General features: G+C 48.3%; 1 protein-coding gene across 10 annotated transcripts in view; it reads left to right on the top strand.

The window, feature by feature from the left end:
• SLC41A2 (solute carrier family 41 member 2) overlaps positions 1-26,311 on the top strand; it is a 214,804-nt gene that overhangs the window by 86,782 nt on the left and 101,711 nt on the right. For all 10 annotated transcript variants that reach the window (XM_077111887.1, XM_077111884.1, XM_077111882.1 and 7 more), the window contains 2 exons: positions 6,791-6,938; positions 13,211-13,290. In XM_077111887.1, the coding sequence (XP_076968002.1) occupies positions 6,791-6,938; positions 13,211-13,290 (228 nt within the window). The remainder of the gene's footprint in view (positions 1-6,790; positions 6,939-13,210; positions 13,291-26,311) is intronic.

Genomic DNA, 26,311 nt, shown 5'->3' with positions numbered 1-26,311 from the left:
CCAGACCAGAGCGTGCCCGCTGCGGCTCTGCCCTCGCTCTCTGCCTGTCATGGGTGGCAGCAGCTCACCTTAGGCCGCGCCGTGCCTCCCTCCTGTCCCCTCTCCTCCAGCCACCTCCCATCGTCGCTGAGTTTCGCATCCTGCCCGTGATTTCTGTCTCTCTGTCACCGCCCTTCCCAATCCCATCCATGGTTCTAGTCGAAATCCTTCTCATTTATCAAGGTGAATTCATAGACTTTCCTCATCTCCTGTGGCCTTCTCCCCGGAATTCCTGTAGCATCTTGTCGGCAGTCTCTGTACCTGACCGTCATTGTTTTACATGCAGATGCAGTGCCTTCCAGATGGGGCTAAAGCTTCTTGAGGACAAAAAATTGTGTTATGCATGTAATTTTTTGTACCACCTGAAGTACCAAATATATAGTAGAGTTTTAATAAGTAGCACTTTACCAAGTGCTTTATTCCCTTTGAAAGATTACCCATTCTATTCAGGAAGTAGTATATGTCTGGAAAAGAGAAGATAGGTATTTGTTTGAATTATTTTTGTCACAGTAATTTTCCAATATAATAGATTGGAACAAAAAAGATATTTTTGATGAGGACATAGTATCAGGGAAATACTGGGAGGGTATCTTGCCTTGGCAAAAAGTCTAGAGATTAATCTAGAGATTAGTAGAACTGTACAAAAATAAAAATGACAACACATGGCTAGAAAAGATTTAGTTCAAATGGAAATAGAAGAGGGAATAGAAAACTAGAGCTAAGCTTTGGATTATGATTTGCTTTGGTGTGGCCCGCAGTGACACCATTCGTGCTTGCTGAGAAAACACAGAGTAACTGTAAAGGCGATTTAACAGGCCTAAGGTTGAGCCAGCAACTGGAATACCTGTACAATGGTTATTGCCTTTTCTTTTTTCTGGTTTACATCAATTTAAGAGGATTTCAAAACTCCCTTTTCATTTATTTGTAAGTGCGTGGCGACATAATTCTCGTCTATATGTGATGTTTTTTGATTTGGAAATTATTAGCTTTTTTCATTCTAGGCAAGGTCTGAAAAGCAAAATGTTGGCTGATTTCTCATTTTCCAAGGTTGGCTTTTAAAAGATGGCTTAGCTGGAGCTGCAGGTGTGGCCTTCGGCTTGGGCTGTGTCCCCTCGAGACGTCGCTGCTTTCCCGCGGCAACGGGGCAGCCTCCACGCGTCCCTTGCGTGTCCCTGGGCCTCAGCTCGTCGGTGCCTTTCCACCGTGGCTCAGAGCCATTCCCAGAGTGCTGGTTTACTGGGAGACTCGGGTGGTTATTAAGAAGAGCGTTTGGAAAACTTACTTACCCTGCCAATTGGTTTGTTGTTCACGTGGAAACAGCTAACATGAAAACTGCCCCTTACAGAAGCCACAAATTTCAGAAGAATGTGGGCCGAGAATAAAGAGTGCAGTTGATGAATTATATAACAGTGGTTAGAAAATGCTACCGACAATCTAGAGAAAGGTAAAAGCACTGTGAATTAGAAAGGATGGCACTTGTATTTGGCAGCCAAGTGGAATCTTAGCAATTTGAACCACTCTGTGTTAACCCTTCCTTTCCTGTAGTTTGCTTGTATTATGCAATCAGTGCTAATGTGCATGGATGTTTATTAGACATAAAAATCCAGAACCTTTTATATATACCTGTATTGGTTTCCTACTGCTGTTGTAGCAAATTCCTACAAACTTAGTGGCTTAAAACCACATAATTTTGACAGTTCTGGTGGCCAGAAGTCGTAAAAGAGTCTTAGAGGACGGAAGTTGGGTGCAGACAGAGCTGCTCTGCCCGGGGTACAGGGGGCCTGTATCCGCGGCTGCCAGCAGGTCTTGGCTGGCGGCCACATCGCCCCCCCCACCCCTGCGCTCAGGTCCCCTCCTTCCCCGCCCCTATCATCATGCCACCCTCAGCTGGCCCCTTCCTGTGAGGACCTGTAGGGGGCTCACTGAGCGAATCCATAACGTCCCCATCCCAGGGTCCTTGATGTTTGGCATCTGCAGAGTCCCACTTGTCGTACAGTGAGCGACACTCCCGGTTCCAGAGCATAGGCCGTGGATGTCCCTGGGGCCACTGTTTGGCCGACACAGCACTCATTACGACATACCCAGAAGTGATGCAAAATACTATTTAAGTGCGCCTCATTTACAAGGAGAAACTTGAACAACCTTCTCTTGGTGGTTGCGTCATTAATGGGTTTCTAAAAGTAATTCTTTCAATTTTAGGATATCTATAAAATACCAAGCTATACTAAAAGAAGGAGTATTTGTAGCATCTTCTCTCTTTCTATAATTGTGATTTCCCCCCCTAGCTATCTGAATTAGATTCGAAGTTAGCCAGGGAAAAAGTAGGAGGGTCTATGTAATTACACATAGAAAGAAGCCAGTGTCTGTGGGAATGGGCATGTTAGATCTGGCAGCAAATTGGAATAGAACACATTTCCTGTAAATCATTTTGGAAAATCTGGTTTCATTATAACTTTTCCACCCTTAAGAAAACTTCTAAAAATTTTTATATGGAGGTAATTTTAAATTTACAGAATACTTGTAAGAACTAAAATAGTACCAAAAAATACTTGTGCATGCTTTACCCAGATTCACCTGTTAGCACTTTGCCCTGTTTGTGTCACCTCCTGTCCCCTCTCCTTCCCCTAGGTGTGGCTTTGTCTTCTGTGACCTTTATCCTCTGTGACCCTGGCCTTTTGGAGAATACAGTCCTCTCTCCTTTTTCTTTCTCCATCATTGGAATGTTTTTTTTTTTAATTGAGCTATAATTCATGTACTATATAATTTACCTTTTTAAAGCGTATAGTTCAGTGGCTTCTAGTGTATTCACCAGAGTGTACGCTGTCCCCAGTATCTAGTGCCAGAGCGCCTCGTCACCCCCAGGCGCGGCCATTCTCCGTCCCCCTTCCTCCAGCCCCAGCCTCTAATCTGCTTCTCCTCCCTGTGGAGTTGCCTGTTCTGGACATTTCATGTGAACAGCGTCATGTAACGTGTGGTCTTGGATGCTGGCTTCTTGCACCTGGCACGGTGTTTTCAAGTGTATCCCTGTTGCGGCATGAATGACTACCGAACCGAATATTACTCCGTACCCATTGCTGTCCCATCTGCGGCTGAACCGTAGTCCACCCTGTGGATATACCACGCTTTGTTTGTCCCTTCCTAAGTTTCCACTTCTTGGCTAGTATGACTAAAGCTGCGATGGACATTCATGGTCACGTTTTGGGGGGAACATGCTTCAGTTCTCTTGTGTGTGCATATGTGTGGGTATGTACACACACATAAACACACACACACACAAGTGGAACTGGGGGGTCATATGGTAACTCAGCGTTTAACTTTTTGAGGAACTGCTCACTCATCATTTTTAGTTTCTTTCCTGAGAAATATTCCCCCTCTTTGAAAATTCAGGGCGTTGATTCTGGGCTTGGGTGGTAGGTGCTTTTTTCAACTTCAGACTTTCTCCAAGCGCTTAATGCTGAGGACGACTCCTTCAGAGCCTGGCACGGGCTCCTTAAGGAGATGGGGTGCTAGATGATCTGCCCTTGCAGCCTGGTTCTTTGATTTGCGCTCAGATGAACGTAATGCTTCTTGTTTCTGACACTAAAAGAAAATTGCTGGCAGCCTCAGTTGCCCTAGGAGATAAAACTGTCTCCTAATTGGGATGTTATTTATCCATATCTAATGGTTTAGAAATAAGAACTGGGAGTCCATTCAACAAATGAAGGTGTTTCAATCTTTTGAAAAATTATGGAGAAAATGACACTGAATATAGCATCAGTCATAGACCTTTAAATGGAAGAAAATATTAAAATGAACTTTGCTAGTAGAATTATTGTGACGATAGGATGGCAAATACAGGTAAAATCATGGGAATAAAATTTGATTGGATATTTTAACGTCCATAATTATTTTTGGTTCTATATGATTGGAGAAAAATGAAAAAATTTCAGTTTCTATCTAGTACAAAGATCTTTAGTCATAGGAGAGAAGACCTTTTAAATCTCTTAAGAAGCAAAAGAAATATAAAACTTCAATAAAAATAAAAGCCTCGTTAGAGGTTGTAGAATTCTGTGAGATAGAAAAATTTAGGGACATTCAACTTAAATCTAAGGCTATAAACTACAAGAACTGTGAGGTCAACTTTGACTGTAAGTATTGAAATCCCTTCTGCATAATAAGTATGATAGTCACTGAGAAGAACCCAGGAATATCCTGGCAGAAATCTCTGATAATAAATCTTAATCAGCTAAAATGATATCACCCAAAGTGGCTTGGGATGACTTAATTGTTTCTCTAATGGTTAACATTCTCTAAATGTCAACCCCAAGGAGATTTAGAATTAAATATAAATGCACTTGAGATTCAGACTCATGGCATTAGTAATTTTATGCTAGAGAGCAGCAGGTGTGTTACTGATCTATGCACACATGTGTAACCTGGCCCTTTGGAGCAACAGTTGTTCTATGGATTCCAATTTAAAATTTATAATTGAGTAATTGATGTATTCTTGTGATTATTAAATAGAAATCTTGCTAAATTTTGCATACATTATAAAATATTTAAGAAGACTTAAGGTTCGTATTTATAAATTTAATTTATTGATTTATGTAGATTTAAGTACTTGGAAACTTAAGCTATTTGAAATATTTGAAGTAAACAGAACGTCAGTGTAAATGGGACCAACTATTACTCCCAATCCTGAAAAATCATTGTCGGTTAGATGCCGGGCCTTGTGAGTGCAGTGTTGTCGAGTGCTGGCTTGTGTTTTGTTTTTGTGGTTTTTCTTTGGAGTGTTGGAGTTTGTTCTGGCAGGCAGCTGTTTGTGGACTAGCTTGACCTTTCAAATCTGGTTCCCGGCTCCTGCGGGGCAGGTCTAGAGCAGCTTTCCAGCAGGGCTAGTTCTGCTCAGTGCTGATGCGGCCTGCTGACCTTCGTGGTGCCTCCAGCCCGCCAGACTCAGGCAGGTTTTCACTTCAGATCCCTGGTCGCTCCTGGCCTTGTGGCGTTTCACCCTAAGCATGCGTGGCTCAGTGTCCAGTCCTTAAGCTCTTTGTCCGAGAGATTCTTCTCCGGTGCCCTTCCCACCTGTGTTAGTTAGATTCAGTTGTCAACTTGGCCAGGTGAGCATACCTAGTTCTGTTGCTGCGGACACAAGCCAATGGTACGTGAACCTCATCTGTTGCTAATTACATCTGCAGTCAGCTAGGAGGCGTGTCTGCTGCAATGAGTGACGTTTGACTTAACTGGCTGGTGCTAAAATGAGAGAATGCAATGTAGCACAGCTAAGCAGCTCGGCATTCCTCATCTCAGCACTAGCAGCTCAGCCCAGGTCTTTGGAGATGCAGAAAGAAGTCACCCCGGGGAAAGTTGTTGGAACCCAGGGGCCTGGAGAGAAGACCAGCAGAGACCATCCTGTGCCTTCCACGTAAGAAAGAACCTCAGTGGAAAGTTAGCTGCCTTTCCTCTGAAGAACCAACAAAATAAATCCCCTTTTATTAAAAGCCAATCCGTCTCTGGTGTGTTGCATTCTGGCAGCTAGCAAACAAGAATACCTACAGACCCCTGCTGCCTCTGCCTCACCAAACTCTGGTAGTGTCTGTTTACATCTCGTCATCCAAAGCTGGACAAATGGCCAGGCCCAGAGTCAGTGAGGCAGAGCCGTACACGCTCCCTGTAGGAAAGGTGACGGGAGTCGGGGACAGTGGCCACCTGGGACCAGTCAGGTGCCACCACACAGAGAGAAACAAGGTTGTGGCAGTCTGCTTCTCCAGGGGGTCCCAGGAATGAGAGGTGAAGACGAAAGCCTGTGAGGGGAGGATGACAGCAGTACAGCGCTTCACAAATGTCGGCTGTGTGTCAGGCACTTTTCTAATCGATTTACATGTATTAATTCTTCTAAGCCATAATAATCCCACCAATAGGTATTGTGATTATTACATTTAAGATAAGAAAATTGAAGCTTAGAGTTAAAATTCTTGTCCAAAGTTGGATGCTGAGTTGTGAAACTAGGTGGTCCGACTTAGATGACACCAGTGGCTTTTGGCCAAGATACGGTTAGTACAGTGACGTGGCTTCAACCCTAACCTCGAAAGCGGGGGAGGTGAGGGCTCTGCAGTGAAGACGTCTGTCTAACGCCGTCAGAGCCGGTTGCTGAGGGTTTGTTTTTGATCTTGGCACTCTGTGCAGAGGTTGGGGGCATCTGCTGTGAATCCGTGGACCGATGTTCCCCAGAACGCCGTGTGATAAGGTCCTTGCGGGCAGAACCAATATCCTGATGACTTTATAGTGTAAAGTCCGAGCACTGACTTCGATGTCAGGTGTGTGTTTTTCCCAATTCTGCTTGCTATTCCTTAGCTATGCCCTCGTACCCTCTAGGCCTATTTCTCATAAAAAGGAATAATAACAATATCTACCTCATTCTTGAAGGGACAATTAAATGAGATGATCAATATGAAGCATTTATCACAGTGCTTGGTAAATAGTAGGAGCCGAATAAATGTTAGCATTTACTGTTGTTCTTATTATTGCCATTTCTATGTTAGTCATATTATTTTAATTAGTATTTATTGAATTAATGAATTAGCTTTCAGATCTATTATTTAATACTTTACATTATCTACAGTTTTACATTTGGTTGAAATTTATAGAAAACACACAGCATGTTAACGTGTCTGATAGCATCATCTCCTCTGACAAACTTTTACTTTTAAGGATTCAGATTTGCTTTCTGGAGAGAAGAGGGACTGACATGCTGTCTCTTCTTTCATTTCAGAGACGTATTACTACATTTCTCCATTAGTTGGTGTCTTTTTCTTGGCTCTGACTCCTGTCTGGATTGTCATCGCTGCCAAGCACCCAGCCACAAGGACGGTTCTCCACTCGGGCTGGGGGCCTGTCGTGACAGCGATGGTTATTAGTAGGTTAGTACTGAAATGTGCCGTCTGCTTTGTTTGCATGTATAATGCGTATATTAAGACTAATATACTTTTAATAGTAATTTATTTCTGGGATCATTTTATATAGCCAGTCCTTTATTATCCCAAGTAATAAGGAATGTAAGTGACAGGAGTCATTAAAATCAGTAGACGAATGGAACCTGCAGCTGCCAGTTTCAGACTTCCCTCCACCTTATCCTTACCAGATTCAGAAGTAAATTTATTATTATTATTCTGTGTGTTTTAGCCTGACAAGGACATATGTTATTTACTTTGAATAGTAAGTTGCCCACATAAGAATCAGAAGCTTAGGACTGTACATACTATTTGGCTACTTCCAATTTTAAGACTCTGGCAGGACTTAAAATATGGCTAAGGATGTTTGCAAAAGATTTAGCGGTAAGAACCTCATCGCAGTGGGGTTTTTGGTAACAAAAGAGAAAGAGATCTTTAAACAACTTAAAGATCTAACATATCTATCGATATGGAAAGAGGCTCATTACATAGTTGGTGAGAAAAGCAAGCTATGAAAGGATATGGACTTCCTGTTTAGCTTGGCAGATAGGCACACATTCACTTCTTCCTTCCTGAAACTACTGAAATGAACAAGAAATATAGAAATCACAGAGACAGATGCGTGGAAAGCAGCAGCAGGTTAGAGGCACCAGCCCTGGGATGACGGGGCAGGTGCTGGATGGCAGAGTGCAGAAGGCTGGACCCCTGAAGGAGGACCCGGATGCTCGCGTGCCCCAGGTGGCCGGCATGCAGATGGCTGGCTGCAGGTGTGTCCGCAGCAGTGTGGCCCCAGGTGGCCGGCGTGCAGACGGCTGGCTGCAGGTGTGTCCGCAGCAGTGGTCCCAGGTGGCCGGCGTGCAGACGGCTGGCTGCAGGTGTGTCCGCAGCAGTGTGGCCCCAGGTGGCCGGCGTGCAGACGGCTGGCTGCAGGTGTGTCCGCAGCAGTGGTCCCAGGTGGCCGGCGTGCAGACGGCTGGCTGCAGGTGTGTCCGCAGCAGTGGGGCCCCAGGTGGCTGGCGTGCAGACGGCTGGCTGCAGGTGTGTCCGCAGCAGTGGTCCCAGGTGGCCGGCGTGAAGGTGGCTGCAGGTTTACATCCGCAGCAGTGGTCCCAGGTGGCCGGCGTGAAGACGGCTGGCTGCAGGTGTGTCCGCAGCAGTGGTCCCAGGTGGCCGGCGTGCAGACGGCTGGCTGCAGGTGTGTCCGCAGCAGTGGTCCCAGGTGGCCGGCGTGCAGACGGCTGGCTGCAGGTGTGTCCGCAGCAGTGGTCCCAGGTGGCCGGCGTGAAGGTGGCTGCAGGTGTGTCCGCAGCAGTGGGGCCCCAGGTGGCCGGCGTGCAGACGGCTGGCTGCAGGTGTGTCCGCAGCAGTGGTCCCAGGTGGCCGGCGTGAAGGTGGCTGCAGGTTTACATCCGCAGCAGTGGTCCCAGGTGGCCGGCGTGAAGACGGCTGGCTGCAGGTGTGTCCGCAGCAGTGGTCCCAGGTGGCCGGCGTGAAGACGGCTGGCTGCAGGTGTGTCCGCAGCAGTGGTCCCAGGTGGCCGGCGTGCAGACGGCTGGCTGCAGGTGTGTCCGCAGCAGTGGTCCCAGGTGGCTGGCGTGCAGATGGCTGGCTGCAGGTGTGTCCGCAGCAGTGGTCCCAGGTGGCCGGCGTGAAGGTGGCTGCAGGTTTACATCCGCAGCAGTGGGGCCCCAGGTGGCCGGCGTGAAGATGGCTGGCTGCAATGTATGTCCACAGCAGTGGGCCCCAGCTGGTCGGCGTGCAGACAGCTGGCTGCAGTGTGTGTCCGCAGCAGTGGGGCCCCAGGTGGCTCCCTCTGGTCTGTGCGCCCCAGGGCAGCCCCGCCCACCTCAAGGGGACGGGAATTAGCTCAGGGAGTCTAACTGCAGAGGCTCTGGATGCAGAAACACTGCGCAGGAAGAGCTCTTGGGAATTTAAAAATGTGTGAACAGCAGAAACAAGACAAATGACCAGTAGAGAGGTTGGAAGAGGAACTTCCTGTTCTGGAAAGCAGGACAGAAAGCAAACAGGTGGACGATAAGAGGCAGACAATGAGGAAGAATTTTCAAAGAGATAATAAGAGAAAATTTTCCAGAACTGACAACACGAGGGTCCTGGTTGTGAATTCCCTCTGGCCCCAGCGTGACGGAAGGGAGGAGAGCCAACAAGGAGGCCACTGCTAAAAGGGGGTTTGGGGTGCCAATGACACGTGCTTTTCAGTTGTAAATCAAAAGCAGTTTCTTTATAATTCTGAGGGAGAATCATTTGGAACATAAAATTTAGCTACAGCATCCAACAAGCATTTAGAGGTAGACTAAAGGCATTTTCAGACATGCAGGATCTCAAAACATTTATTTCCAAATGCCCTAGCTGTATAAAGCTAATCAAGGATTTGGTCTTATCAGGATGACGAAGGCAGTCTAGAAAGCGACAGCAGGAGAGCAGGGAGTGTGCGTGAGGGTGCGTGGCTCATCCGCTCGGTGGACGGCCTTCTCCTGGGGTGCAGCCAGCAGGAGCCCGGGAAGTTTCGGGACTTGGGCACAGCTCAGTGAACAGGAGCAAACCCGGGAGGGATGACAGGAAAGGTCACGGGTGGCAGCGGGCAGTGGCCCTGGGCAGAGGCCAACTGGCCAGAGAGCAGCAGGCTTGAGGAGGGGTGTCTGAGAAGGTGGACCTGACCGGTGGCGTGACTAGTTGGACTGTATCGAGAGGCTTTGAGCTTTCCTGCCCATTTGAGGGTGAATCACTGATAGGTTCCTAAACAGCTAAAAGAAAATATGAGGCAAAGCAGAAAGTACAAGTCGGGAAATGTAATGATTTGCTTTGTGATGGGCAGTGAATAGTTCCGTAGCTAAAATGCTCTAAATACGACAACCACGTGACCCAGCCAGCAGCGTGGGGGAGACAGGAATTGTGAAGACACGGGGGTGGGGTGGGCTGCACACTGGCCAGCCATGGCTGGAGGTCACCAGCTAATATCCACAGGTGAAAAACCGAGAAATAGCGCCACAAACATGTTACTTAAAAATAGAGGATTAAATGTCAAAAGAAACAGCTAAAGAAGTTACAGAGAATTGCCAGTGGAGAGCAGGGGACTGGGGGTGGAGCTGCAGACTTATTTTATTATGAGCTACGTGCTACTGTCACTTTTTAAATAATCCACATGCCTGTTTGATAAAAACAAAATGTACTAACAGTGAAGGGCGGTGCGATGGTGGCTCTGCAGGCAGAATTCTCACCTGCCCTGCCAGAGACCTGGGTTCAATTCCCGGTGCCTGCCCCTGTTCAAAAAAAGTAATAAAAGTAAAGAAAACTACTTTGACAATTTAATCTGGGTTTTATTTCTTAAGATACGCTTATTAAAAGTCTGGAAGGCTACACCATTAAACTGTCAGAGCAGTTTAATTCTGGGTAATATGACTGTAGGTGATTTTTATTCTCTTCTTTTGTTGGTCTTTTTAAAATTTTTTTCTGTATTAAGTTTTAGAACCTGGTTTACAAAAACATTTTCAAATGTAATTTAGCAGGTGTTCATGTCACAGCTCCAGCACGATCTGAGTGTTGTGGCAGGAAGACCGATTCTCTGGCTCATGACTAACCTGTTCTCTGAAACATGCATCACATGTTAAATTTAGGGCTTGAAATACTGCAGTACCGTAGGGATGACAATTTCGGACTTCACCGCGGGTGTTTCCTGCATCCTGCAGGTCGGGCTCGGCAGCTTCTGGGACGGGGCGGGGCCGAGGGTGACCCGCAGCGTCCTGGGACTGGACACGCTCCGGCGGTGACCAGTTGTTCTCCGACGCTGTCTGCGGGGCCGCACTGTCGGCCTGCAGTGTCCAGGGGCCCGGCAGGTTACAGGGCCCGGCTCGGCGCACCTGGAGCCTGAGGGCCGCGTGGAGCACCCGAGGACCGCCCCCAGCACCCGAGGGCCGCCCCGAGCACCCGAGGGCCACCCGGAGCACTGACGGCCACCCGGAGTACCCAAGGGCCGCCCCGAGCACCCGAGGGCCTTCCCGAGCACCCGAGGACCGCCCCCAGCACCCGAGGACCACCCCCAGCACCCGAGGGCCGCCCCGAGCACTGACGGCCGCCCCGAGTACCCGAGGGCCGCCCCGAGCACCCGAGGGCTACCCCGAGCACCCGAGGGCCGCCCGGAGCACTGACGGCCACCCGGAGTACCCAAGGGCCGCCCCGAGCACTGATGGCCGCCCCGAGTACCTGAGGGCCGCCCCGAGCACCCGAGGGCTACCCCGAGCACCCGAGGACTGCCCCCAGCACCCGAGGGCCGCCCCGAGCACCCGAGGGCCGCCCGGAGCACTGACGGCCACCCGGAGTACCCAAGGGCCGCCCGGAGCACTGACGGCCGCCCCGAGTACCCGAGGGCCGCCCCGAGCACTGACGGCTGCCCCGAGCACCCGAGGGCCGCCCCGAGCACCCGAGGACTGCCCCGAGCACCGACGGCCGCCCCGAGCACCCGAGGACCGCCCCGAGCACCCGAGGGCTGCCCCGAGCACTGACGGCCGCCCCGAGTACCCGAGGGCCGCCCCGAGCACCCGAGGGCTACCCCGAGCACCCGAGGACCGCCCCGAGCACCCGAGGACCGCCCCGAGCACTGACGGCCGCCCCGAGTACCCGAGGGCCGCCCCGAGCACTGACGGCCGCCCCGAGCACCCGAGGGCCGCCCCGAGCACTGACGGCCTCCCCGAGCACCCGAGGGCCGCCCCGAGCACTGACGGCCACCCCGAGCACCCGAGGGCCGCCCCGAGCACCCGAGGGCCGCCCCGAGCACTGACGGCCGCCCCGAGTACCCGAGGGCCGCCCCGAGCACCCGAGGGCTGCCCCGAGCACCCGAGGACTGCCCCGAGCACCTGAGGGCCGCCCCGAGCACCCGAGGACCGCCCCGAGCACTGACGGCCGCCCCGAGTACCCGAGGGCCGCCCCGAGCACTGACGGCCGCCCCGAGTACCTGAGGGCCGCCCCGAGTACCCGAGGACCGCCCCGAGCACCCGAGGACCACCCCGAGAGCCTGAGGGCCGCCCCGAGTACCCGAGGGCCGCCCCGAGCACCGACGGCCGCCCCGAGCGCCCGAGGACCGCCCCGAGCACTGACGGCCGCCCCGAGTACCCGAGGACCGCCCCGAGCACCGACGGCCGCCCCGAGCGCCCGAGGACCGCCCCGAGCACTGACGGCCGCCCCGAGCACCCGAGGGCCGCCCCGAGCACTGACGGCCGCCCCGAGTACCCGAGGACCGCCCCGAGCACTGACGGCCGCCCCGAGCACCCGAGGGCCGCCCCGAGCACTGACGGCCGCCCCGAGTACCCGAGGGCCGCCCCGAGCACCCGAGGACCTCCCCGAGCACCCGAGGGCTGTCCCGAGCACCCGAGGACCGCCCCGAGCACTGACGGCCGCCCCGAGCACCCGAGGGCCGCCCCGAGCACTGACGGCCGCCCCGAGTACCCGAGGGCCGCCCCGAGCACCCGAGGACCTCCCCGAGCACCCGAGGGCTGTCCCGAGCACTGACGGCCGCCCCGAGTACCCGAGGGCCGCCCCGAGCACCCGAGGGCCGCCCCGAGCACCTGAGGGCTACCCCGAGCACCCGAGGGCCGCCCCGAGCACCCGAGGACTGCCCTGAGCACCCGAGGGCCACCCCGAGCACTGAAGGCCGCCCTGAGTACCCGAGGGCCGCCCCGAGCACTGAGGACCGCCCCGAGCGCTGACGGCCGCCCCGAGAGCCGGAGGGCCGCCCCGAGTACCCGAGGGCCGCCCCGAGCACCGACGGCCGCCCCGAGCGCCCGAGGACCGCCCCGAGCGCCCGAGGACCGCCCCGAGCGCCCGAGGACCGCCCCGAGCACTGACGGCCGTCCCGAGAGTCTGAGGGCCGCCCCGAGCGCCTGTGGTCGTGCGGGTGGTGGACCGCGTGGTCGGCTCGGCCCTCCCAGGGGAAGGCTCTGTCCACCACGGCCCCGGGCAGGGCTGTCTGGGCTGTCTGTCTGTCCCTGCAGCCACTTCCACGAGGGAGGCGCTCGGCTCTTCCCGTGACAAGTTCTTCAGAGATCCGAGAACCCTGAAATGGGGCTGACGTTCCGGCCGCGTTGTATTGCCGGCGGTCACTGCTGACACTGGTTTTTCCTTTATTAAAACCACCTAACTGTTGCAGTGTGAAGTGGGGGCGCCGGCAGGTGGCCGCGGTCCTCAGCCAGCGCCCCTCGCCCGTGCCCTGACTGCGGCTTTCTGTCTTGCAGCCTGGGCGGCCTCATCCTGGACACCACCGTGTCTGACCCCGACCTGGCCGGGATCGTGGTGTACACGCCGGTCATCAACGGTGAGGCTGCTGGGGACGCGGGCCGCGGGGCTGGGGCCCAGCTCGGGAGGGGCGGCCGCACCCCCACTTCCCTCCGGCCCTGGCTCTGGCTCCCGCTGGGACTCGCTGTCCAGGGTTCAGGGTGCAGACCACAGGCTAGAGAGAGGCTCCCCGACCTGACCACCAGCTCCTTGGCAGCTCGGGCATATGTGGGTTCTGACTAGGGCTGGTGGGGCGCATGCACTGTTGCAGCTGTGCGTCACTTACCTGCTGTCCTACCTTGTCGCTGCAGCTTCTGTCAGTTTTCACAGGGAATTGGTGTTAATCAGGCTCAAGTTGATTAAGTCAACTCAGTCCCTTAAAACCTAACACCTCCCTGCCAAAGAACCCTGTACAATCTGCCTGACGTTTTTTATCTACTAAATGGGACTTAGCCCACTTAAGTGCACAGAGATTTTGTAGGAATTACATTTAACAAGATAATTTTAGTTCAGACCTACTGTCTTTTGGGCTGCCATTAGGTGATAGCTGGTCTGTACTCAGGGAAGACGCACTGGACTTTAGTATATCCTAGGTCAATATAATTTAAAAAGTAATTCTTACTGGGGAAAGCCATGCCATAGAATATATTGCATATTTAATATAAATTACTTTTTGTGTTCATATATCAGAAAATATTGTTATATAAAGCCAAGTTCTCCAAATCTAATTTCATACCTGAAGTTTCCACTGAACACTTGGATTTTTCTTTTCTGGTAGAATGCCCATGAATAAAGTTCCCTGTAGACTGACCTGTCTGCTTGGTGCCAATTCTCCTGTCTCCAGCCTCGGCGCCAGCCTGTGCGACCTGCCTGCCCCCAGCCTCGGACGGGCGGTCGCACACCTTGTCGGGCTCCCTTGACCGTAATTCGCCTGTCACTTATTTGCATGGGAGCACGTCTCACCACTGCAGTCTGCTGATGCCACGCTCCGTGCCTGTAACAAGTGGCAATGCGATTAAATGTCACTAGCGGGCTAGTCTTCCGTAAATGTTTTTATTGCAATAATAATACTGATGAGCCTGCAGTGGTTTCCTGGCGTCTCTTGAGTCAGGTTGACTTCCTCTCCTGCTGCCAGGACCCTTCATGACTGTTGGGCCTGATGTTCCCAGAGGACGCCCACAGCTTTCCTGTGTCCATCTAACTGTGATGTGGCCTACGCAGGCCTTCTGTGCGCCTTACCTGAGTGACCACTCGCATCCTGCCGGCTCAGATCCCCAGTCTAGAGACTGTCAGCCAATTAGGATCTAATAACGCTTACTGGAGCTGTATTGCCAATATTTCCACAAGAAATTTAACTTAGGTTGTAATGGTCTCTTTATGTAAGGTTTAATAAGTATCTGTGTAATCTTCCCTTCTGTAAGAAATGTTCCTTGAGCTTCACGGTTCTCAGTTGTGTCCTTGGAGGCCTGGGTCACGGCAGTGCCTGGTAGAGGAATCTTTTTTTGTACCTTAGTAAGTGAACCTTTTAGTTGAGTGCATTCATCCCGTTCTTTAAAAGCATTAGTTGTGAAGACTCACTCCGTTTTCCTCAAAAAAGATGGAACTTTTGAAAAATGAATTTTATTTTAAATATTCTGGGGAATATTTAAAGGAACCCTTTGCTGTTGTTTTGTCGTTACCACCGGCATCCTTTGTTATTGAGTGGGCGCCTGCTGGTTGCCGCATAATGTCTAGGCCTTTTATGTTTGCATCTTGTTTGCTCCTGACAATGAGGTAATTTGTCCAGTGTCTTATATCTTGTAAGTGGTTGAATCAGGGTTTAAACACAGGCTTGTTTGAATCCAAAGCGTGTGAATTTTTCCTTCAAAATAAACAGATACTATTTGTCTGCTTTATTAGATATAAGAAACCACACGGTGTTTACAGTACCTATATTGATTGAAATGTCAACAGTATCAATAGTTGTGATTAGGAAAGCTCTGAGCACTTACTAACATCTCAGAAACAGCATTTTTTCCCAAAGTATGTTTCATAGTAATGCGAGTTCTGTGAGATGTTATTTTCAATGAAAATGACTTGAAAAGTGAGTTCTGTGGTCAATTAAGTTTGGGAAACAGTTGGGTTAAAAATTTCTTAACTGCAGGATTCCTTGTGGCTGTCCTGGCGCTTGTGTGCTCTGAGTCTCCGTGTGCACTCTGTTAGCTGGGCGTTGTTACTCCTGCGTCTGTCATCCTTGAAGGTTTCTTTTCTGCTTTGCCTCTCTGTCGTTTTGGACCCACACCCTGGGAGAGTTCTTTGCCTCCAGTTCCCAGGCTGCCACGTTGTCCTGCAGCTGCATTTTCTTTCACCCTTCCATTGAGTTCTATTTCTACATCATGTTTTTCCTTTCAAGATTATTTAATTGGCTCTTTTTGAAATAAACTTGTTCAAGGATACATTAGGCTCTTTGATTTCTTTGAGTATAGTGTAATTCTTGGTAAAAATTTTTTTGGTAAAATGTTCTTAAGGAAGCCTACTGTGTGTGCAGTAACGTACTGAACTCACCAGCTGTTGCACAGGGACCATCTGTCTCACCGCGGGTCTTCTGAAGGGGAGCCTTCTCTGTGGGTCGTCGCCTGTGCCTAAGGTGCCAGTTCTTCTGTTTCCTTTTTTGTTGAACTTTTTTTTATTGTAAAATATAACATACAGTCAAAGCAAAGAAAGAAAAGAACAATAGTTTTCAAAGCACACTTCAGCAAGCAGCTACAGAACAGACCCCAGAGTCTGTCATGGGCTGCTGTTCCACCTCCAGAACCCTGGAGGCTAGAAGGAATGTTAATATAATGATTCAGCAGCCATAACTCGTTTGTTAAATACTATTTTCTCTGTTATGTCTCCTCCTTCTCCTTTGATACTTCCCCCATTTTATAGGGATCTTTGGGCAATGCCTGTTCTTAGGTCATGAAACCTTTATAGAGTCTCAGTTCAATCCCTGGGTGTTTTAAGAGTCAACAAGAGTGATGATGGTTGGGGGTTTGGCAAACCATGGCCATCAGCACTGTCTAACTGAAGCTTGCATAAGAGCAGCCTCCAGAGCAGCTTCTTGACTCTATTTGCTCTCTCTTGGCCACAGATGCTTTATTTTACTGCATTTCTTTCCCCTCTGTTTGTCAGGAAGGTGTTGTGGATCCTACAGTGTCAGGGCCAGGCTCATCCCTGGGAGTCCTCTCCCACGCCACCAGGGAGACTTTCACCCCTGGATGTCATGTCCCATGTTGGAGGAAGGGCAATGATTTCACTTGCTGAGTTGGGCTTAGAGAGAGAGAGAGGCCACATCTGAGCAACAAAAGAGGTTTCCTGGAAGCAACTCTTATGCTTTGTTATGAGTAGTCTTAGCATCTCCATTACAGTAATAAGTTCCATAAGCGTAAGCCTCAAAATCTAGAGCTTGTCCTATTTTGAAATCACCCCCCAAAATGTGTTTCCCAATGGGAGAGTTTAAGTTCCATATATATATATATTTTTTTTTCCCCTTTAGATCCTCAAGAGACTCTACCCATACGTTTTAATTATCAGCCCCCCAGAGTCTAAGATGTATCCAGGTATTGTATTAAGCTGTCCAGAATTACAAGGCCTTGTTCGCTTTCTGGACTCCAGGAGTTTAGGTTGTTTAAATGAGCTATTCCGACAGGTTGATTTGGATTGTGTATTACAGAAAATTTAGGCTCTAGACACAATAATCCTCTGCCTTTGGTCTCACACAGTAGATGAAGTTCTAGAGTACACACATATCATCTTTTGCCCTGTCTTCTGATTTATCTCAGACCCAGCCAGAGGGGCTTCACTTTAAACTGATTGCAGCTTGATCTCCCGTTATTTAACTGCTATTAGACGGAGCTCTGCTGGCCCTCAGGGCTGCAGCTCTCCGCCTCTGGGTCTCAGGGGTCACAGAGCTACTCAGAGTCCCAGGGAAACACCAGCCGATGCACACAGCTCAGCGTCTCGGAGTCCAGAGATAAGCCCACAACCGCAGACTCTGCTGCTGCTGTGAGGGTCCACAATCCAGCTCTGATTTTTTATAAGTATTTTCTGAGAGAGACCTTAGCATGTTCGTTCTTTTGTTCCTGGCCCATTCTGCACAGTCTGTCGTGTGCCCCTCGACGTCCCTCCTTTTTGTAGCTGCCCCACAGTCCATCTCATGAGCGTCTGGCAGCTCACCTTTCTGCTGCTCAGTCCCTGCACCGTCGGCTCCTCCACCTACCCGGCACCCGGATGACATCCAAAATAATCAAACCACGTCTCACAGTATCCTCTCTTGGTTGTGCAGTCAGCAGCACTCTCAACTCTAGACAGTTTCCACTGGTCCATAGTGACAAAGAACCATCAAACACAGCGTCACCAGCTATCAAATCAAAACTACCCTTATCCCTGTCCCTCCCCTGTTACGTTCCCCTGGCCCTGCTGTGGTGCTGTGGATGCCTCCTGCTAACGGTTGGCCTTGCATGCATGTTAGTGTCCCCCATGCCCCTCTGCCATTGATTCCTTGTCCAATATCGAACCTCTGAAATAGTTGAGGTGAGAACTTATTTATAATAGCAGAGTTAATCAGCGGGGTACATGGCACTATACACCCCCTTTCTGTAGGAGCCAGAGGGTTAAAACAAGACCTGCAGATCTCTCTCTCTCTCTCTCTCTCTCTCTCTCTCTCTCTCTCTCTCTCTCTCTCTCTCTCTCTCCTTCCCTCCCTGCCTCCCTCTCTCCCTCCCTCTCTCCCTCTCTCCCTCTCTCCCTCTTTCCCTCTCTCTCTCCTCTCTCTCCTCTCTCTCCTCTCCCTCTCTCCCTCCCTCCCTCTCTCTCGAGTCATTCCTTAATATCCTTCGACCTCCGTCTCATGGGAAGCAACACCTTTCAATTCACCTTCAGTATGGCAAGGTTACTTATAAACCCACTAATTAGTTACCATCACTTCTATCTGTTCCCTTGCATTTAGGCTCACTCTCTTTGGGGAGCCTTCCCCTCCCCCCCACCTCTAGCATCTGTGGACCTCTAGGTCTGCTGCATCTACAGAGTAACCTCTGAGATGACCTTTACCAGGGTCATGAAAGCAAAATCACACAGTATCTGTCCTTTTGTTCTGACTTATTTCACTCAGCATTATGTCCTTGGGGTTCATCCACATTGTCATGTGCTTTGGGACCTCATTCCATCTTACTGCTGCATATATTCCATCCCATGCATACACCACATTTTGTTTATCCATTTGTCTGTTGATGGGCACCTGGATTTTTCCATCTCTCAGTTCTTCTGTTTTTGGTTTGGCAATTCTTTCACATGATTATTTCTTTCTCATAATTTCTTTGCTTAAATCTCATCTTTGGGATTTTTGGTGCCTTAGCTGCTGGCTCCTTTTACTGTGCCTCCTGTAATCTTAGAGGAAGGGGGGGATGTGCTGGTGGTGGTGGGAAGAAGGGGAGAGAGGGGACTGGGGGGCTAACCTTCCTGACTGCTTAAATTATGCCCCCAACCAACTATTCCAGTCATTGTTACAACCTCCTTATATTCCTTACATCTGCACTAATCTTCTTCACCTTTCCCAGACATTCTTATCAGTTTGATCCTGCCTGAGTTCTGACTTTCGAGAATTCCTCAAACTTTATGGTAGAACATGGGATCTTCGTTAACCACTTATTTAATCACTGAATCATTTTTTCAAGGATCATTTCTTGCATTCAGGAACACATTTTGGGAAATGGTTCTCATAGAACTCTAAATTTTTCATTTTGAATACTTCACATGCTAGCTTACTTTTGTTGTGGGGCGCACCAACAGAAAGACCACACAACGTCAATTTGCAAGCCAATTAGGAGTCTTTATTAGCCCGCTAGCGCCTGCCTCAGGAATCCCAAGGAGAAGGATTCAGAGAGCAGCACCATGGGGATTGCAGGGTGGCCTTATAAAGGCTGAGACTGCAAGCTTATTCACAGAAGCAGGGAAGTGTCCTTTGATTCCCACATCCTGGCCCCATTACCGGGTGTTTTTCATGGGCCTGGGGGGCGCTTTCCACGTGGCTGGGGTTGAGCTCCTGATCCCTTCCACTTTGTTTTCAGAACCCTTTAAAAATACTCTCAAACTTTTTTGAGAATCCCAAAGAGTTTTTGTTTATGTGGGCTATATCAGTTATTATTTGCCACATTAGAAGTTTAAACTGATAAATTAAAAACATTTATTTGTTCATTTAAAGTCGCAACAACAACCCATCACCCCGTGCCGGGGAGTGGGAGGGGTGCAGCGAACACCAGCAGTGCTGGAAAACGCGTTCCAGCCAGCCTCCGCGGGGTGGGAGCTGGTGGGCGCCCTCCCCTGCTTCTCTTCTCTCCGTATCAGATGGTGACTGCAAAGCCTGTTGCTCCTTTGGGAGTAAATCGGTGAAGAAGCGTCCTTTAAGTCCTCCCGACGCCAGCTCTGACCCAGTTTCACAGAAAGAGCGGGCGGTGAGCCGTGCGCTCACGCGGGCGCCCTCGGATTGTCTGGAGTCGGGCCGGGAGCTCCTGGGCCCGGCGGGGAGGGGGTGCACCCAGGCAGGGCCCTCGGAAGCCAAGGCGGCGCCGTGGCCCTCCCGCCGGTGTCCACACTGTCGGGGCTGAGATGGTCCCGGAGAAAACGTGGGATCCAGGCAGGGCGAGGGGGCGTCACCAAGTAACTGAGTCCCCGGGATGAAGGGGAATGGCCGGCGGCCACCCACACCCGGGCTGCGTACGGGGCACGCGGCCCCGCGGAGTCACGGGGGCTGGCGGGCGTGCTGGGGCTCCGGCTCGCGGGCTGTGCGCACCTGTCCCGGTGCCGGAGGGCCCGGGGACAACGAGCCCGCTTGGGCGCGGAGAAAGCGGCGGGACGGGTGCCCGGTCACCGCTGCCCCGAGAAATGCTGCCTGGCTGGAGAAACGCACGTGTCCCGGTCCCAGACACGTCGGGTGGCACCGGGAGTGGCTCTGGAGGGGACTCGCGGGCATCACACGCGGGCACCGCAAACTGCCCAAGCGCGCAGCGCCGGGAAGCGCCTCCAGATATCGGGGCGCGCAGGTGCCGTAAAGGGGCCCCCGGAGCGAGGTGAAGCCCCTGCCCAAGCTGACCGGCAGGTGGGCACCCGGGCTCCACGCGCGGCGTGTCACCTCCCCTTAACACCCTGGGCCGGAAGTGCCGAGACGACGTGATTTGGGTGAAAGCCTGAAGCTGTGCTCCCCAGATGGCAGCTCTAAGGTCCAAATAAGCATCTTTATTGTCCTAAAGAAATAGAAATAAAAATCACAACTATAAACCCATGAATACTCACATATATAACTTTTTAATGTGACAATTATATTTTCCCAACAAAAAAAATTTAGTGAGAAAGGTGAAATTGTTAACACTGCAAATATCATGAATGCCTGGCCTAACAGAAGAGAGCTGTGTGTGTTGAGTTGAACTATACGGAGAAAATCCAGCCTCCCACTGAAGTGTGGCTGGGAAAGGGAAGAGTCTCTCAATAGTGATTTCAGCCACTTGTGGTTATTCGTCTCTGAGATCGCACAGAAGTTTTCTAAATGATAGGTTCTTTGCAGGTTAGTTGAAATATTGAATGTGAAACCTTATTGGTGATTTTTAAAAAATAATCTGTTAATTAAAATCCACTGGTCTATTTTGCACTTTAAATAGATTTTTTTACCAGTGTGTTGTTTTGACCTCACTGAGTCCCAGGCCTTCCCAGGCTCACCTTAAGAACCACTGATCTGGAATTTTTTTATAAGCATATTTAACTTTTCACAGTCTACTTTCAAATAATAATATAGCACTTTACATATAGAATAAGAGCCTTAAATCAGTAGTGTATTTTCAGCCCTGCATTCTTTGTTTTTTCATACATTCTACTTATATTATAAACCCTATAATACATTATTTTTGTGCTTTAAATAGTTTTCTTTAGAGCTTAAAAGTGAGAAAATTTGTTTTATATTTTCCCACGTATTTATCGTTGCCTCATTCTTCTTTCCTTTGTGCAGATCTGGATTTCCATCTGGTGTCATTTTCCTTTTCCCTGAGGTTCCTTGAATGCTTTTTGTAGGTATGTCAGCTGGGTGTTCAATTTCCTCAGCTTTTATCTTTAAAAGTCTTTATTTTGCCTCCACTTTTTAAAGACATTTTCAGTGGGTATTGACCTCTAGGCTGGAGGTTTTTTTCTTCAAGTGTATCAGCGTCGTCACCCCGTGGTCTCTAACAGGAAGGGTGCCGGCATCCTCTTTGCCCCTCTGTTGGTACTGCATCTTTTTGCTGCCACTGCTTTTAAGAGTTTCTCTTATTGATGATTTTCAGCATTTTTGTTATGGTGTGTTTTGGAGGTTCTCTGTTATGTTTTTGCTGTTCAGGGTTCTTTCTGCTTTTTAGATCTAAGATCTGATAGTTTTCATCAAATTTGAAAATTTCTACCACCACGTTTATTTTTCCGATCCCTACTCCTCTCTTTCTGGGGTTCTGTTTAAGCTTGTGAGTACCTTCTCAGCGCTTTATCTCCAGTTATCCCTGTTTTTGTGCTTTTTCCCTCACCAGGATACATGATACACGCATTGGAACAGCTTGTGCACGGATACTCTGTGAACATTTTCGGTCTTTTTTTCTCCATGTGCTTCATTTGGGACAGATCCTTTTCCTGTATCTGCAAGTTCATTGATCTTTCTGCTTTTGTATCTCTTCCACTGTTGTTCTCCTCCAGTGAAATTTTCAAATACTGTATTTTTCATCTCTGTAAGTTCTACTTGGTTCATTGTTTTAGGATTTTTATTGTAGTGACGTTAATACAACTTCAAATTTCCCATGTTAACCACTTTCAAGTGTACAATTTCGTAGTATTAATTACATTCACAGTATTGTGCTACCGTCACCAACATCAGTTATCCCCATTTTTTTATCACCCCCAAACAGAAACTCTGGACCCATTAAACAATAACTCCCTATTGTTTCATTTTTACATCTTCAATTTTTCTCTTCATATGTTGACATTTTTCTTCACTACATGTTCTAGTTTGCTAGCCGCCAGAATGCAGTATATCAGAAACAGGATGGCTTTTTAAAAAGGGGAATTTAGTAAGTTGCTAGTTTACAATTCTTAGGCCAAGAAAATGTCCCAATTAAAACAGGTCTATAGAAATGTCCAATCAAAGGCATCCAGGGAAAGATACCTTGGTTCAAGAAGGCCGATGAAGTTTAGGGTCTCTCTCAAGTGAGAAGGCACATGGTGAACACAGTCACGGTTTCTCTGTCATCTGGAAGGGCACATGGCGAGCATGGCATCATCTGCTAGCTTTCTCTCCTGGCTTCCAGTTTCATGAAGCTCCCCGGGAGGCGTTTTCCTTCTTTCGCTGGCTGGCGGACTCTGCTTTTCATGGCTATGTTGTTCTGCTGTGCTCTCTCTGAATCTCTCGTTTTCCAAAATGTTTCCTCTTTTATAGAACTCCAGTAAACCAATCAAGACCTACCCAAACGGGTTGGAGACACATCTCCCCTAATCCAGCTTAACAACCACTCCAGAGTGGGATCTAATTACAGATTTAAACATACAGTATTGAATAGGGATTATTCTGCCATTACAAAATGGAATTTTGATTAAATCATGGCTTTTCTAAGGTCCATACATCCTTTCAAACCAGCACACTACAGAAACAGAATTTTAATAGCCATGAAAAATATTTTACTGGGCAGGCCATGGTGACTCAGCAGGCAGAATTCTCGCCTGCCATGCTGGAGACCTGGGTTTGATTCCCAGTGCCTGCCCATGCTTAAAAAAAGAAAGAAAGAAAAAAAATATTTTTACTGAGAAATCTTCACACACGCAATCATAGTATACGGTATACACTCAGTGGCTCACAATATCATCACATAGTTGTGTATTCATCACCACGATCATTTTTAGAACATTTATATCACACCAGAGAAAAATAAAAAGAAAAAAGAAAAAATCTCATACATACCATATCCCTTACTTCTCCCTCTCATTAACCACTAGCATTGCAATCTACCCATTTGTTTTTTACTCCTTATCTTCTCTATTCTGTATATGTTTTTATCAATATTTTTTTACTCATCTCTCCATACGCTGGATAAAAGGAGCATCAGACGCAAGGTTTTCACATTGTAAAAGCTATATCATTATACAATCATTTTTAAGAATCAAGGCTACTGGAACACAGTTTCAGGTACTTCCTTCCAGCCACTCTAGTACACCATAAACCAAAAAGGAATCTCTCTATAATGCGTAAGAATAACCTCCAGGATAACCTCTCGACTCTGTTTGAAATCTCTCAGCCACTGAAACTTTATTTTGTCTCATTTCTCTCTTCCCCTTTTTGGTCAAGAAGGTTTTCTCAGTTCTATGATGCCAGGTCCCGGCTCACCGTGGGATTTCTTTCCTATGTTGCCAGGGAGAGTTACACCCTTGGGAGTCATGTCCCATGTAGGGGGAGGGCAGAGAGTTCACCTGCCGAGTTGGCTTAGAGAGAGAGGCCACATCTGAGCAACAAAAGATGTTCCCTGGGGGTGATTCTTAGGCCTAATTTTAAGTAGGCTTAGCCTATCCTTTGCAGGAATAAGTTTCATAGGGGCAACCCCCAAGATTGAGGGCTTAGCCTATTGAATTGATTGTCCCCATTGCTTGTGGAATATCAGGAATTCCCTGAGTGGGGAAGTTGAATATTTCCTCCTTTCTCCTCAGTCCCCCAAGGGGACTTTGCAAATGCTTTTTTATTCACTGCCTAAATTACTCTGGGATGTATCAGGGCATCACACTAACCTGGACAAGCCAACAAGGTCTCATGCCCTATTGAAGATTCCATGTATTTGCAGTGTTCAACTAAACTGACTATGCAAGTAGATCAGGTAATGTGCTACCCAAAATATAGATTTTGCACCAAATAAACGTCTCTCCCTTTGGTCTCACACACAGAAGTTGAAGTTTTAAAATATGGGCCGTATCATCCATTACCCTGTATTCTGATTTATGTTTTTCCTATCTAGATCAGCTTCATTTATATCTCTAGTTGAAGTCTGATTACTTTTTCAACTTTTTTAACAGTTGCTGTGTGCTGTATCAGGTACTGCTGACTTTCATAGTTTCAGTGCTCTAATTCAGAGTCTCAGGTGTCACATAAATACCCGAAGTTTCAGGGAACGACCAAGTTATGCACAAATAGCTCAGTATCTCAGAATTTAGAAATAACAGTTTCAACTCCTGAATACGTGACTGCTGTAAGAGTTTACAATCTAGGACCCTTTACAGTAGGCCCCAACCTGATAACCCATGCTCTAGACTTCAGTTCACTGAATTTTTATGTTATAGTTAGTCCATATGAGTGAGTCATGATAATATTTGTTTGATTCTGACATTTATTCAACATACTGTCCACAAGGTTCATTCACCTAGTTGTATGCCTCTTAATAGCCATTTTTAGAAGCATTTTATTTTAGATTGACAGAAAGTTTGCAAAAATAATAGAGTTCTCTTATATTCCCCACTCTATTTTCCCCAATGTTTGCATCTTATGTATCCATAGTGCAGTTATCAATAATAGAAAAAACATTGGCATTGTATTATTGACAAAACTAAACATCTAATTCAGAATTCACCAATTTTTCTACGAATGCTGGTTTTCTGTTCTAGGATCCTGTCAGGGTCACATCTGTCATTTAATTGTTTCTTAGACCCCTTCAACCTCTTTCTCAGTCCCTCCTTGGTTTAGGTATGGGACACTTTTGTTATTACTATAGATTCAATCATTTGTTCTAAATAATATTTATTGTTTGTGAAAAGGGGGATTTTAACATTTTTCTCAAGGAAGGTGTAGGGGGGGCAGGCCACAGTGGCTCAGTGGCAGAGTTCTCACCTGCTGTGCTGGAGACCCGGTTCGATTCCTGGTGCCTGCCCATGGGAGAAAAAAAAAAAAAAGGAAGTGTAGGGGAAATCATATTTGATCTTGAGTAGTAGGTCTTCAGCTCAGGCAACAAAGAAGGTCTTTGATGAATCTCTTTAATAAAATCTTTCAAAACTGCCATAAATCTCAGTCACAATATATTCTCAGGTGCTCATCAACTTACATCATTAAAAACAGACTTTGATAAGAATGTTTGTCAGGTGAATAAGCTCCTGGTATTTCCCATAACTCTGAATTCACACAATATTAAGTTGTCATTTTTATAATATGGCTTTTGAATTAGTTTCAGTTTTATCTTCTTATTAGCTAACTTATGAATCTAAATGAAATATATTCATTTAGAATATATTGTTAAAATGGTACATGTTGTCATAATTTTTGTTATAAAATCTATATGTATGAAGATAATATTCTTAATGGAAAATAAAAGTATCCAAAAAGCAGTGTGCGAGGGGCTCGTATTTTAGGACTAGGAGTGCCTGGGAGGAGTGCGGCTCTACTGTAAATGTATTTTAATGTAAGGACATTGCTTTCTAGGTGTGTTTTGGGAGTCAGAGTAAGGACCAATTGAAGATAAAGTATTTTAGAAAAGTTTTAGGTAGAGATGCCATCTTGCAGGTAGGACACTTTCGTGGAGCCTGTGTTCTTCCATTTTGGTATCCTCGGGGTGGGGGTGTCTGTAAGTGGGGGCTGTTGGTCCAAGGACACGTTGATACCTTTGAGATGCATTAATAATAGGGTTAGGGTTAGGGTTAGGGTTGGTTAGGGTTAGGGTTAGAGTAAGGGTTAGGGTTGGTTAGGGTTAGGGTTGGTTAGGGTTAGGGTTAGGGTTGGTTAGGGTTGGGGTTCGGGTTAGGGGTTAGGGTTAGGGTTTAGGGTAAGGGTTAATTAGGGTTAGGGTTAGGGGTAGGGTTAGGGTATAGGGTTAGGGTTGGTTAGGGTTAGGGGTTAGGGTTAGGGTTAGGAGTTATGGTTAGCGTTAGGGTTAGGGATATGTCCGCCTGGCCTGCAGGGACTTGGGTTCGATTCTCGACCCATATACCCCCACCCAACCCCCCAAATGCCAATTATTCGATGTTCTATTCCAGCATTTACTTTAGGAAATAAGCTTCTCTTAGAAAACCAAGAT

This window comes from Tamandua tetradactyla, chromosome 7 (genome assembly GCF_023851605.1).
Source record: "Tamandua tetradactyla isolate mTamTet1 chromosome 7, mTamTet1.pri, whole genome shotgun sequence".
Classification (NCBI taxonomy): Eukaryota; Metazoa; Chordata; class Mammalia; order Pilosa; family Myrmecophagidae; genus Tamandua; species Tamandua tetradactyla.
The sequence above is the reverse complement of the archived record's forward strand: the minus strand, read 5'-3'. Positions and strand labels throughout refer to the sequence as shown.